The 15,162-nt window shown below is 41.3% G+C and overlaps 1 protein-coding gene across 1 annotated transcript in view; it reads right to left on the bottom strand.

The window, feature by feature from the left end:
• slco5a1b (solute carrier organic anion transporter family member 5A1b) overlaps positions 1-14,908 on the bottom strand; it is a 35,257-nt gene extending 20,349 nt beyond the window's left edge. Inside the window, exons 1-12 of the mRNA XM_089008680.1 lie at positions 14,528-14,908; positions 13,034-13,084; positions 12,801-12,914; positions 11,919-12,030; positions 11,733-11,859; positions 11,387-11,660; positions 11,005-11,301; positions 10,595-10,635; positions 9,702-10,048; positions 9,487-9,573; positions 7,586-7,665; positions 2,367-2,431 (exon numbers count right to left, since the gene is read on the bottom strand). Coding sequence (XP_088864806.1) covers positions 2,367-2,431; positions 7,586-7,665; positions 9,487-9,573; positions 9,702-10,048; positions 10,595-10,635; positions 11,005-11,301; positions 11,387-11,660; positions 11,733-11,859; positions 11,919-12,030; positions 12,801-12,914; positions 13,034-13,084; positions 14,528-14,624 — 1,692 coding nt within the window. The 5' untranslated portion in view covers positions 14,625-14,908. The remainder of the gene's footprint in view (positions 1-2,366; positions 2,432-7,585; positions 7,666-9,486; positions 9,574-9,701; positions 10,049-10,594; positions 10,636-11,004; positions 11,302-11,386; positions 11,661-11,732; positions 11,860-11,918; positions 12,031-12,800; positions 12,915-13,033; positions 13,085-14,527) is intronic.
• Between the last annotated feature and the right edge of the window lie 254 nt (positions 14,909-15,162).

Raw genomic sequence — 15,162 nt, 5'->3', positions numbered from 1 at the left:
GTCCACTCCAGTGCCAGGGTGTTTGTCATTGTCACTCGAATTGGTGGTGTTTTTTTATAATAATAATAATAATAATAATAAATTTCATTTCCAAGCACTTTTCTAAACTCTCAAGGTCACTTTACAGTCACAGGATCGGTTTTTCTGCGGGTGAGCAGCGGAAGCCACATGCGCCAGCGTTCACTCAACCCCGAAGTAACTCAAATAGATAGAAAGCTAGCTAGCTAGCTAACAGATAGCTAATAGATAGCCAGCTAGGCTTTCTGATGAAAGAAGAGAGTCTAAGATTTGTTACGCTGCATTCAATGTTTATGTAGTCCTCAAACTGCATAGTCTGTGGGTCCTGCAATTTGAGTGAAAATGACAAAAACCCTGGCACTGAAGTGGACACATTTTTTTTTGCACGTCGTATGCCAGTCAATGAGTTAAATATGACGGAATTCTTTATCTTAATTTGATGAGGATCTAATTGTGAATGAATGAATGAACGAACAAATGAATGACTGAATGACTGAATGGATGAATGAATGACATTATTTTGTGTGAATGCCCTTTGAAAGGTAGCATGTTGTCCTCTAAAAATGGCCACGAGATAAAGCGGCATCAGTATTCCGATCTTCGCTCGCATCAGGATGAAATAATCACTCGGCCAAAATCTACAATTGTCTATTATCTTTTTTTTTTTTTTAAACTTCGTCTTTTGGCTCAAAGCGAAGTGAGCGAGCTTTGTAGGTGGATGAGAGAGGCGAAAAAAATATATCTATATCTCCATCTAACGAAAATAAATCAAGCAATCTTTTTCCCTGCATTGGTGGTCTGATAAAAGCTGCCAAGGTCAGAGCACCCGCGGGAGATTGCGGGCTATTTGCTAGCCGAAGAGCACAGCACACCTGACGGGTAACATTTCAAGGATGCGCGGCCAACATCCTTTTAGCATTTTAGCTCAATTCTCTTCTTTACGTTTTTTTTTTTTTTCTTCGCAGACTTCTGACCATTCATTCAGGGGCCGCGGGACGGACTCTGATTGGAGGGCGATGAACAAGAACATTAACAATAATAACAGGATAGACGACACCGGTGTATAAGGCGCACCCCCAATCATTGGTGTATTTTCAAACTTTTTCCAAATATAAGACACACCTTCAACAAATTAACAAAGTTTTTCAAATATAATATCTAAAGCTAGAAAGGTTTTCCCAAATATGATACATAAAAATATCCAAGTTTTCCAAATATAATATATAAATACAGTAAAGTCTCGTTATATCGATATCGGTTATATCGATAGTACCGCTTATTACGATACTATTTCTATGAACGCAAGGAGAAAATTACATGCACGCAGGGTCGGATATATCGATAGTCCCGGTTATATCGATATTTTTTCGGACTCCCGCGAATATCGATATAATGAGACTTTACTGTATATTAAAGTTTTTCAAATATAGTACTGTATTTTAATAATAATAATAATAATAAAACGTTTCGGTTTACGAACGTTAAATTTATGAAAATTAAACCTTGGCATACAAACTATTTTCATGATACACACCCGCCACCACAGCTGGCGGAGTAATCTTCGGCGGAAGAACACCAAAGCACACGACCGAACAGCGCCCCAGCACACCCTCTTTCTATGAGTGCACACGTCGATCGTCTTCAACGATACTTTTGCTGTTTTGGGACCGAAAAAGACCCCATAACAGGCTCGTGTTCAGCCGAAGAAGACACAAAACATAATTACAGTCGAGGAGAAGAAGGAGATCATTGAGAAACACGAACGAGGTGTGCGTTTGTGGCGTCACAGGTGTGCACCGCGGCTTTCATGTAAATCTCAACGTGACACATTTCCCATGCTGTGTGTCACTTCCCTGAAAGTAACTTTCTACTACCATTCTACAAATAAAGAGCCCGGTACCGATATGCTAAGTCCACCATTGCTACACAAAGGCGTTATTAATCGATGCTTTCACATGTCTAATGACACCGAACTTCTCACGTGCGAGTTGACAGCTGGGGCGGGGTCGTAATGGTGTACTTTTTTCTCTATATAAGGCATACTGGACGATAAGGCACACCTTCAATTAATGAAAAATGTTTTCCAAATATATAAATATATAAAAGTGTTCCAAATATAAGGAACACCCCATTATAAGGCGCTATAATAAAGGCCGGTGTTACGCACGACTTCTTAGCGAGACCTGTTGTGGCTAAATATTAGTTCACATATAAAAAAAAAACACCTTTTGAAGGAAATGAAGGCTTTTGTGTGCGCCTTATACACCGGAAAATACGATACGATTTATTTATTCACATACTCTTCATGTCATTTTCGCAACGTCAAAATCCGAGTGGAGCGTACTCACATCTGCAACTCCCGCCTCCAGGATGCGGAGCTTGGCTTCCTTCTCCAGCGACGTTTTCTGGTCCACTGCGAAAAGGAAGACACAAAGTCAGCAACTCTTAAGTTGTACATATACATATACATATATATATATATATATATATATATATATATATATAATTTTTTTTGATGAGGTTGTTGACTTATTTTGACTTATAAGTATACGTTTCATTTGTAAGCGCCTTTCAAAACTCTCAAGATCACTTTACAGTCACAGGATTAGTTTTTCTGTGGGTGAGCAGCGGGAGCCACACGCGCCAGCGTTCACTCAACCACGAATAACTCAAATAAATAAAAAGCTATCTAGCTAGTTATTAGATAGCTAATAGCTAGCTATCCAGCTCGATAGCCAGCTAACTAGCTAGCTAGCTGGATAGCTAGCGCACAAATAGTCAAGTACATAGTGCCCCGAATCTCTCTCAGTATTCTCAGCAAAACATGCTATGTTAAAATGCTACATGTGGCTAATTTCTTCATTGCTAATGAAAATAAATGACAAAAAAGCGATGTGAAGCCGTTAAAAAGCAACATTTACCGTATTTTCCGGTGTATAAGGTGCACTGGAGTATAAGGTGCACCCCCAATGAATGATGTATTTTCGAACTGTGTCCATATATAAGGTGCACCAGACTATAAGGTGCATCTTTGGAAGAAAACAAGGCTTTTGGGTGCGCCTTATAAACCGGAAAATACGGTATTTGTGGACTATATCCTTGAAGAGGTTTTCGTGGTAGTTCTTGAAATGGTTCTTGACATGTTCTATATGAGGTTTGTGAATTGTTTCTTGGCAGTATTGGGACAAGACAATTTTGTACCGTACTTCCCAGTGTATAAGCGTATGTGGAACTGTCGCAGCTGCTTGGAATTGAAGCGGATTGACGTGGGGCAGGAGATGTAGGAAAATTTCTTTTGGTCAATGGATGCTACAGCTTGGTGTTGGCTTTCAACATTTAGCTGGTGCACATTTCACCTGATCATTCATTAAAGGTGCATCATTTTTTGAATGGATTTCGACTTACGACCGTTTGGTTGGAACGGAACTCGGTCGTAAGTCGGATGTTAACTGTATATGATATTTGAATTATTCAATGTTTTTGTCGAGTCATTTAGCCTCCTAGTCTCTATTCAACATTTTGAATGGATTTCGACTTACGATCATTTTGACTTAAGACCGTTTGGTCGGAACGGAACTCGGTCGTAAGTCGGATGTTACCTGTATATGAGAAAAGTTCGAAAATACACCATTCATCAAGGTTGCGGCTTATACTCCGCGACGCCTTATACACCGGAAAATACGGTACTCAAAAATGTTTGCGATTGATCGTTCAACAGTATTCCATCTTTTCGCCGTGTGACAGTAAAAAAAAACAAAAAACAAAAGCAAATGTCATATAAAAAAGGACGGCGTTATTTTTCCCTCCAAAACACAGAGGTGCGTTATTTGTCACGTGGAGGCAGGCGGCCTTGTCCCGAGTTGTGCTTTATGTTAACTCAATGTAAGCAGAGACGGGAAAACATGGCTCATTTGTCACTTTGGACAAAAAAAAGGGAAAAGGCAGAATGAAGCGCTGCCAGCGCCACTGGCTCATTATTTCCACCATTAAACACCCGGGCCGACCCCCCCCCCACGCCCATCACCCTACGGCCTTGCCGCTGCATCTCTGGAGTCGTATAATGAGGAGAAAACAACGGCCATCCCTCAAATGCCGAGGCTTGGTTGAGGCGGGGGAGGCACTGAGCGGATTTAGCGCCATACTGTCGCTAGACGTAATCACATTAGTTGATCAGTGCAGCCGGAAGTCCAAGAGAATAAAATGACACGCTTTTGGTGTGAATCGGTTTCTTGTGAATAACTGCCGTATTTTCTGTTGTATAAAGCACATCCAAAAGCCTTGATTTTCTTCAAAAGATGAGCCCTCACAACGGAAAATACGGTACTATATTTGGAAAGCGTTCATATATTTAGATAGTATATATGGAAAACTTCATTCATTCGTTAAAGGTACGCGTTGAAGGTGCGCCTTATAGTCCGGTGTGCCTTATACAGGTAATATCAGAGTTACAACCAGCGCGAGTTACGACCACCTGTACTTACGACCACGAGCGGCAAACTCTTTTTTTTTTTTTTTTTATTCTACGCCTGGCACCGCAATGCGCAAGCAGACGGCAACGCGTACTACAATTTTGGCTAGCTAGAATGTCACACACTCGCACAGCAATCTACTGCGTGACTACACTCAATACATTAGTTATACAATGCAGATACCGTCTCGGCAACATATGACTGTACACTGCTTTTTTGACTTACGACCGTTTTGTCCAAACGGAACCCGGTTGTAACTCGGATGTTACCCTGTATCTGGAAAAAGTTTGAAAAGATACCATTCATTGGCCTTTTACACCGGAAAATGCGGTAGTTGTTGTTTTGGAGGGAATCACCTTTGTCATTCCGTTTGTTGCAAACTAAGATGCTGTTGGTGTGTGGTTCTTGGGGAGGGAGGGATTTGGGGGAGGGGGGGGAGCAACGGTAGGATTTTTTCCTTTTCTTTTTTTAACCGTGATTATCAAAAGGAGGGCACCCTGGCGGGGCGCCAATCAATCCGCACCACTGCCACATCTCATCAGGCGGCGAAAACAGCCAGCCGGGTCGCTCCTCATCAAGCACGCCAGCAAATGTCAACGTTTGCTCGGTGATGTCACAGGAAGAGACACACCCGCTCCCTTTTAGCGACTTATTCATTAGCCGCTGCTAATCACGGCCGCGGCTTCATTAGCGAGCAGGATATTAGCAACTTCCACGTCTCGCAGTGGAAAGAAATGATTCAGTCAAACCACTTCCTGCAGGGATTACGTCGCCGACGGGTTATCAATTATGGGCAAGGGAGGCGAGGGAGGCGGGGGGGATTGAAATGAGATTATGAATAATAAATAAAGCCGAGAGGCACCTTGACACCGTACTGTCACTGAGGTCATCGTTATGGGCTACGCTACAATACAGACACCCAAAAACAAACGTTTGAGCCAAGGAACTAGCCAAAAAAAATAGTACTACTTTAGTAATAGTAGTATAATATAATATATATATATATATATATATATATATATAATAGTAATACTTCTATTCAAATTCTCCATATGACTACCCAGCAGATAAATGGCAATATAGCATAATCACTATCATTGCTATTAGCTATCTATTAGCTCTAGCTATCTATTAGCTATATATTAATTTGAGCTAGTTATCTATTAGCTAGCTGTCCATTTGAGTTACTTCCGGGTTGAGTAAACACTGGCACATGTGGCTGCCACTGATCACCCACAGAAAAAACATATCATGCAACATGACTGTTTTGAAAGGCGCTTATAAATGAAATGTATTATTATTATTAACAAAAAAAACTACAAATTGATATTTGCCGTGATTTTTGTCGACTGAAATACTGAGTAATTTAATCAAAATGTTGGAAATGTATAAACAAATAAATAAAATAACAGAAATTCAATTCATATACGCGAAGATAAGAAAGCTTGATCGCTATCTAGCTGAATTGCTAGCAGACTACTTGACTTCGATGCCTGTGCATTACATGGACAAAAATTAGATTTGGCATTTCGACTGGCTTTATCTGGGTTGAAGGTTAGCCTAGCCTAGCCTAGCGGCATCCACATCCAAGCCAATCCACTCGGACGAAACCAAAAGTTCGCTTGTCAACAAAAATTGTCACGACTTAGCCCATTTTCTGTTGGCTGAAGGCAGCCAGCTTCAACGTTTAAACAACGAAGGCTGACACCCACGTCACTCCCCAAGCCACGGCATACAAGCATTCTACAGTCACAGATGCTACGTTGCAGACTTGGAAAACGGCTACATTGGACAAAAGCAACACCCTGCGCAACTGACAAGCCTATTTTGAATTCTTTCTATTTGCATCACAGCTGCTTTAAGTGCTAATTGTCACACTTGCTGTGCTGACCTCGACCTCCGGCTTATCCTGGAGGGCCCGCTCTCATGGCACGCCTCCTTTTTTGCCCCCCATCCTAATAAAAGGTCAGTTTCTAGCCACCAGGGACCCCCCCTATAATGGAGGAGGCACGTGACGTCGGCCTCAACGCCGTCGCTTAATGCAACAGCACGTCTGCCATTTTGTCAACTTTGACCCTCGGAGTTCCGTCCGAGGTCACCGTGGAGACCATCGCGTTCAATTTATATTCCATATTATTTTCTTTGTTTACATTTCTTAAAATGATTTTTTCAATCGTGGATGATAAAATAATGCAAACTTTCACTTAAAAATTCATGCATGACGCGACCAACAAAATTCTATTTCTACAATATCATGATATAATTTTTACAGTATCACATTGGTATTACATTACCATTAAATTAATATTGTGAATTCATGCTATAATTCTATTCTTCTGGTGCTTTAAAACGATTTGATAATGACATTTTTACATTCATGACTTGAACCAAAAATTGACACGATGAGATAGCTAGCTAGATAGATAGAAAGATAGCGAGCTAGCTAGATAGAAAGATAGCTAGCTAGCGAGAGCTTTAAAATGATTTGATAATGACATTTTTACATTCATGACTTGTACCAACAATTGACACATGATGAGATAGCTAGCTAGATAGATAGATAGAAGATAGCTAGTTAGCGAGATAGCTTTAAAATGATTTGATAATTACATTCATGACTTGTACCAAAAATTTGACACATGATGAGACAGCTAGCTAGATAGAAAGATATTTGTAAAGCTATCTCGCTAGAGAGATAGAAAGATAGCTAGCTAGTGAGATAGCTTCAAAATGATTTGATAATTACATTTTTACATTCATGACTTGCACCAAAAATTGACACATGAGATAGCTAGCTAGCTAGCTAGATAGAAAGATAGCTAGCAAGCTAGATCAAACGATGGCGACATAGCTAGCTAGCGACATAGCTAGCAAGGGAGATTGCTAGCTATAATCATCAAAAAAAGATCTATGTACGTTTGGGCTTCAAAATGTTGACAATTTTCTATTTCCTTGAAATACACGCACGCAAGCACAACCGTTGCTTATCACAATGCTAAAAAATATTTTCAATGATTCTATAAAATAAGTGAAAATAAAATCAATACTTTTTTTAAAATTGTTGATTACGTAAGCTTGTGGAAGCAAATGTGACCTACCTGCCACTCTTGCCACGTACGCTGTGCTGACATTTTGGCGGTTGGGGCTCACTTTGAACGTCACCGCAGGGCCCACCACCCTAAAAAAATACACATATATTCCTTCAACAGTAATAATTAAAAAACGAGTTTGCAAATTGAAACTGCAAGTAGGTTTGTTACGCTCTTTATTCAACACCACAATGAATGAAGAGAGTAACACCCCCGCCTAGCGTTGAAATCGGAAATCGTGCCTTTAATCCAAAACTGCTCTCAACAGGTCCGATTTTACAGAACTCATTCCAAAGTTGTTGTTTTTTTTTTTTTTGATAGCTTTGAATTTTGTAACGATTTTTCGAACTCGAGCGTTTTTATGGCAACACAAAGCAAAAACATATCCATATTGTAAGTCGTATTTTTTGGGTTGTTGTCGTCAGGAGGTGTTTTATGTCAGGCGGCCATTTTGCAGTTCTCCAAGTGTCACCAGATCAATCACAAGGTAGCAAAAGCATGCGTGTGGTCCGCTACCCCATCCGATGTAGCTTTTCTTCTTTTTGCCGCTCAAAAAACGACCCCGTCTCCCGCCGTGAGATGGATGGCCGCGTCCCTTTCACCCGCCCGGGTTGCTTTTGTGGCCACTTTTTTTATTCAAAAACACTTTTCAAACATCTTTTTTCATTGACTGCCATTTTAATGTGGTTTCTGTTTAGCTTTGTTCTTATCAACACCTCTCCTCGTTTTAATCATTAAAAGCATCAGAATAAGAAGGCAAAAAAAATGGTGACTGTTATTTGCGTCAACGGCGGCGGCGATCACAGGCGTCACAACGTCATTCATCTCAACGCTGAAGCTCACGCCGCGACGGGAATTCGCTCACGTCCACCTGATGGATGGCGACACCTTCTGCATCGTAAGAAGCGTATACTTTACAAGTATTTGGTAGGACTCCATATCCAACAATATAAAAGGGTCTGTATCCTGATAAAGGTTCATTCGATTAATTAATCGTTTCATACAGTTATACTACCAAAAAAATATCGGCATTGGGAGTCGCGAGTTTAGTTTTTTGTTTTTGTTGCGGCTTGGAATTGAAGCGGATTTACATGAGGCAATCTCTTCTCGTCATTGGATGCTATAGCTTCGTGTTTGGTTTCAACATTCAACTTTGCTGCTGTGAAATGTAAATTTCTCCACTGTGAGACTAATAAAGGCATATCCAATCCAATCCAATCCAACATTTAGCTTGTAGCAGACCAGCACATTTCACCCTGATGTCCCTGATCCACTGGTGAAAAGGACACTTTGATCCTCTCTTCTTTCACCTAGAACTGCTTTGTACAACAATAGGTGCAGAAAGTGCTTAAAATTGAATGATTTAGTTTTTTTGTTGTTGTTTTGACTTAAATCTTTGTGTTTGAAGAATATTTTTTTCCGAGTAGAGAGAGCGGCATCAATTTGTATCTTGATTATTTGGTGAATCAAGTTGTACTTTTTTGTTCTTGTAATTGGTTTTCAAAACAAAACAAAGACAACTTTGAAATCAGATTTTTACCGACTTACGACCGAGTTCAGTTGCAACCAAACGGTCGTAAGTTAAAATGGTCATAAGTCGAAATCCATTCAAAATGTTGAATAGAGAGTGTGCTAAGTGACTTGCAAACAATCTGATTCGTACGCCACAAGGGCAGGCGGGTGTGGTTCTGGGTCTTGGTCGTAAGTACGGGAGGTTGTAAGTCGAGCCGGTCGTAAGTCAGACGTGTATTTTGAAATATGCTGCGAAAACCCGTATAGTGAGGGAGGACGGACGGGATCAATCATTTGTCATTAGATGCAAACTTTACAGTCAATTTGAAACCATCTGTGGTCTTTGGTTGGTGAATCATAACAAGATGGAAGAAGAGAAAGAAAACATTCATACGTACGACAACTCTGCAAAGTCGGTCATTTGGATTTTGGCCATGCGAGCCAGGATCTCCATCATGTGCAGACCTTGGTCCGTCTGAAGACCGCTAACGGGGGCAAAATAGACCAAACAGTCATCAGTTCATCACCACGAGACAACCGACAGAGCTTTTTTTAAGACGCTTAAATTCAATTCAGAATGACATTTCCCAATCAATAGTTGACGTGAACTCACTCAGTGTCCGTGATGACGTATCCAAAGATGTCCTCCGTCTCCTTCCCTGCTGCCTTGACATCCAGCTGGAGTTCTTCTGGCATCTTCTGACGCGTTTCCTGGTATTTGATGGCGGCCGGTGGCGGGACCGCTTCCTTCAACCAGCCCGCCACCTCCGACACCTCGGACACCTCCTCCACTGACTCTGTGGTGTCCTTTTTTTGTAGCGACAAGCCCATCTCACTAGTGCGGCTGCGAACGTTCTCCAGACCCGACGGACGGTGACGAAGAGGAGGAGACGTGGAAGAGAAAGAGGCTCTTTGCTCCAAATAGGCCAAAAGTTTGCTGAAAACATTTTCACCACCGGCCTGGAAGCAAAATTAAGTCAGAAAACGTCAATGTACATACATGTAGCTGTTGTGGAAGCACTCGATAAGATAAGCTAGGCTACAACACAATACATATTGATTTATGTAGCGCTAAAGCCTTATTTTGTAATATGCTATTCGCCATACTTTCAGATAGCTAGCATTTTGTCGCAGGCCTGTTGGACTTTAGTTGTCGGTTTTAGCTCGCTAACAAAACTGCTGTGCTTCTATCTTGCACATACAATTAGCTTTAGCCATCTAGCACAACCACAGGTTGTCTTTTATCTATATAAATAAGTGTAGCCAAATAGCACATTTGCGATAGGTAATGAACACAATACATATGACCTTAGCTTTTTTTTCCTCTGACGCTTTTACAGTTAATTTTAGCCAGCTAGCAATTGTAGCAATAGCAACTGTTAATTTAGCATGAGCCAGCTAACACAATCACAAGTTGCATCAATCTTACACATGGCGTTAGTTTGTCAGCTAGCATAAGTGTTAAAAACCACATGAAGACAGGGGGATTTTTTTTGTCAGACTCACCTTATCCTTTGCTTTATCGTCAATTGTCGATGATTGGATTTCTGTTGGCAAAATCAATCAATAAATAAATAAATAACATGTCCCTTAATTCTCATGTTAGCAAGATGGTCGCGTTATAGGGCGTCCTATGATGTCATTTGTAGTAATAATAATAATAATAATAATAATAATAATAATACATTCCATTTATAAGCGCCTTTCAAAACTCTCAATGTCACTTTACAATCACATGATAAGTTTTTCTGTGGGTGAGCAGCGGCAGCCACACGCGCCAGCGTTCACACAACCCGGAAGTAACTCAAATAGATATAAAGCTAGCTTGTGAGATAATAGATAGCTAATAGCTAGCTAGCTAGCTAGCAAAGTGACAGCTAGATAGCTGGGGTCACGTTTGATTTGATTGGCGGTACCTTGAGGTGGGTCGGAAGAGGTCAACTTGGCAGTTGAAGTCTCCACCACATTCTCTTCATTTTTCTTCTTTTCTTCTTCTTCTTCTTCTTCTTCTTCTCCCGCGCCGTCAATCAGCTCATCTTGCAAGTCTCTCGGCTCCGGTCGGACCTGATCTGGATTTGCGCTACGGTCTTTGTCCACCACTTGCAAAGCATCCACGATAAGGTTGGACAACTGGTCCATGTCATGCGGGGTGAGATTGTCCACGTCCAGATGTTGCTTGCCGATGTTCTTCAAAACGTTCTGGATGAACTTCTCTATACAGTGGGACAAATGAACCCAAAACATTGTCAATGGTATGCATAATTGTCTTCATGTTATGTTTTTTCACAAAAAACTTACCGTCCACTAATGTAAGAGGCTCCTTGGCAGGACCTCCTGCAGTTTTGGGTCTGGATTTGAAGTTCCTGTTGTCAGAAGCTTCCGATCCCTGGTTGTAGGCGGGTCTTAGGCGGGCTGAGGCATCAGGGTGGGCGGCAAGAAGCCTCCTGAGGATGCTAAGGACAACTTGGAGCTGATCCGCTGATGGGTTCTCTTTCACTCCGAAGGACGAAGATGTCTTGGTATTGGCCAGGTCAGATTTTGAGCTGCGCAGGTCTGACTGGACTGGACCGGTCTGGAAAACACGTCGTAGATGATGATGTTTTTTTTAAACCATCCATTAGAACGAAACTAAACAAAAGCTAACCTTGCTGAGGCTTTCAGAACCGTCCACCTTTGGGAGAAGTCCAAGACGTTGGAGGTACATCTGCATGTTCCGACTAATCTCCGCCTTCAGTTTCCGATCAACCGGGTCCACGGCCTCGGCAGCCGGCCTGCAGGTAAGCTCCGTTTACGCATGTCCACCACGTCCTCATCGTCTCGAGCGTCTTACCTGCCGTCCGCGTTGCCGGCGGCGCTCGTCGGTAGCCGATGAGGAATCTTCCTGATTTTGGAGAGTTCTTTGGCCAGAACGTGCTGGGTGGTGTCGTCCTGCCACGTTAGACCTGCATAGCCGCAACATTTCAACCAGTCAAAACAAACAAACTTTGTCCTAATTGGAAAAAACGTTTTAGGATAGCTTTCTGCTCCTCCAGGTCTCAAAGTAGAGGCCCGGGGGCCACATCTGGCCCGACATCATTTTATTCGGCCCGTGGAAACAAATCAAACTTGAGAAAATCCATGCTCGTCTCTCTAGCTAGCTAGCATGAAAGCTAACAGTCATTATTCTTGACTTCAGATTTGAAAAGTAGTTACTGTATTTTCCGGTGTATAAGGCGCACCCCAAATGAATGGTGGATTATCAAACTTTTTCCATATATAAGGCACACCTGACTGACTAGAAGGTGAACCTTCAATAAATGAAAAAACATTTTCCAAATAGAATATATCGATAGATATGTTTTCTAAACATAATATATCAAAATTAACACATTTCCCAAATATAATACATAAATATATAAACATTTTCATAATATAGTACTATATTTTCCGGTGTCTAAGGTGCAGCGAAGCATAAATATAGGGCCTACTGATATTGTGGTACATGGCAGCAATTGTTAGACTGTTAAATTGATCTTGTAAAAAATGTATCTTATTTTAACCTGAGATGAATCATATCATAATGTGATTCTAAACGTTATTTTTTTATTGTTTGTGAGTCAGTGACACACTTCATACGCGAGTGTCAATCATAATCTCTTCTAACAAACATTGCAAGATCATAAGCGCCATTTCAACCCCGCAAGGCGGCATCAGCGCATACGCGCGCGCTTACCCGCCTCAGCCATTTTGTCCAGCAGCAGTCGAAAATGTTGCACGACGGGCAAGGTGACGTCGTAGGAGTAAACGTCGCTAACCGGGAAGGAGTAACACCTCCCGAACATCCCGTCTGCAAAAAAAAAAAAAAAAAAAAAAAAGCACGTGAGCAAAAGTATTGAGACACCATCCACCCGGACCTTCTGTCAAAATGGTTCAAAACTTGTTTTGTTTTTCTATATTAAAACTCACCGTTGACGCATAGCTCGAATGGCATACATAGTTCGTGCTCAAATAGACAACCTGGAAATCACAGAAGAGAAAGAATCAGTACAGATGACGGCTGAAGAAACCTTCTCATCGATTATTTGTTATTTAGTTTTCTTGTTTTGACTTCAAGATGGCGCCGCAAGAGTGGCTGCCTTTGCAGCAGCTCCTGTATTTTGTTTTTCTACTTCTTTCTTTCCTTTATCTTTCATAACTTTGCTGCTGTGAAATGTCAATTTCTCCACTGCGAGACCAATAAAAGTACAGTGATACCTCGGTTTACGATTATTATTATATAACCTGACGACCGGGAAAGCCCTGAGACAAAATATTTACTGAAGACTGCCCCATGAGGACAAAATGTATTTTAAGAAATGTATTTAAAACGTAGGTATTCATGTTATGAGAATTCTATCATTAAAAATTCTTTATGGGTGGTGCATTTTCATTGTCTTGCGAGCTAACACGCTAATTGACATTCTGTTTTTTCAAGAAAAGTGTGATTAAATTTGAGTTTTCAATTTTTATTATTTAAAAAATATATTAGTTTGAATAGTATTAACAAATTACTTTAAATTACATTTTTTTCTGCATAATTGTAATCGAAATAATCCATAATCATATTGCGTTGTTGGAAGTTGCAGTGTTTACGCGCCTTTTTTTTTCTTCTACGGTATGCTGAAGAGGACAAAATTAAGGAACGTCGATTCTACTTATGACGAAACCACGAATAACAAATGTCGGCCATTTACACCATCACTTAAAGGACTTTAGGATTCGTTTGTGATGACATTTTAGTTGCACTTTGATTGACAAAATTGGTGGTTTTCTTGCCAAGATTGTTTTTCTTTCTCTGTGGCACCGAAATGCGCTTATTTCAAAATACTGCACACAAATTTCAAGTTTTTGGTCGTTGCATTCTATTAGTTGACCAGTGGATGGCACAGTTCCCCCCCACCACCAAATTTCCCTTTCACATGTTGCATTTATACACAATTTCTATCAGTTTATTATATTGGGCACATACATACATACGTTCATACTTTAGTTACGTCGACCTATTTATTCACTTGAACTAAAGTCAAATAATGTTTGTTAAATAGTGTCGCTTCCAGAGTAACGGCCATACTTGTTTGTTTTTTACATTTCAAAAACATACATTACAAAAATATGCTAAATGAGAAATATATAAAAGTTTAAAATTATTTAGGCAATTTATATGAATAAACATGTCCGTCGTCGTGATCGTCATGATCGTCATTTATACATGTGTGTGACGCACGATGTTCCTTTGAATGAACATCATGGACAGTTTTATCTATAATTTTTGACACCCCCCACCCCCCAGTTTACTGAGAGCTTCGACGTTTTTGTCGTGTTTTTTTTGCGTTAATTGACGAATCAACACCTGGCACAAAATGGACCCCAGCACAAGAACCAGTAGCGGCGGCAGCGACGGCAGCGACGGCAGCGACTCACCGACAACCCTGTCAGCCAAGGCGGGGTAAGAAGACGTGCGCAAGAGGACGACGACGACAAGGAGGCAAAAGGGGGAGAAGGATGAAGACGGCGGCATGTCTCTCCAGTTTTTGGGCACGTTAAACGGCCATTTGTTCCCACGGGGCTCGACTCGTTCTTGGGGTGCGCTTGGGAAGCTCACCTGCGCGGCCAGGGCGAGCAGGAGACGAGGCGGTTGCGAGGCTGGACGAATGGATGGAGCGGAATGGGGAGCGAGGGGGGAGGCGGTGATAGGATGCAAGCGGGCGGGCGGTGAGCCTGTAAAATTGGGCGTTGATTGCGCTTCCTCCTCCGGATGCTGCCGCCGCCGCTCTCGACAAGCTCGCGGGTGTGTTTGCACGCTACATATCCGTCGCTTGCTTTCGAAATAAAAGCGAATGAAAGGCAAACGGAAATCAGTTTGACGGGGTTTTGTGAAAAGACAAGCCAAGGACGAGTGAATGGAATTCCGGTTCTTTTGGATCGGCTCACTAAAAAGATCCGGCTCTTTTGGCTCCTAAATGGCTCATCAGTTTGTTTTTTTGTTGTTGCTTAAATTAACGACCAAAAGAATCGCGTCATATTATGTGAAAAAAGAATTACTCATGTAAAAAATT

Source organism: Hippocampus bargibanti, linkage group LG11, assembly GCF_051943395.1.
Source record: "Hippocampus bargibanti isolate YZ-2025 linkage group LG11, ASM5194339v1, whole genome shotgun sequence".
In the NCBI taxonomy this organism is placed as follows: Eukaryota; Metazoa; Chordata; class Actinopteri; order Syngnathiformes; family Syngnathidae; genus Hippocampus; species Hippocampus bargibanti.
This window is presented reverse-complemented; position numbering and strand designations above follow the sequence as displayed.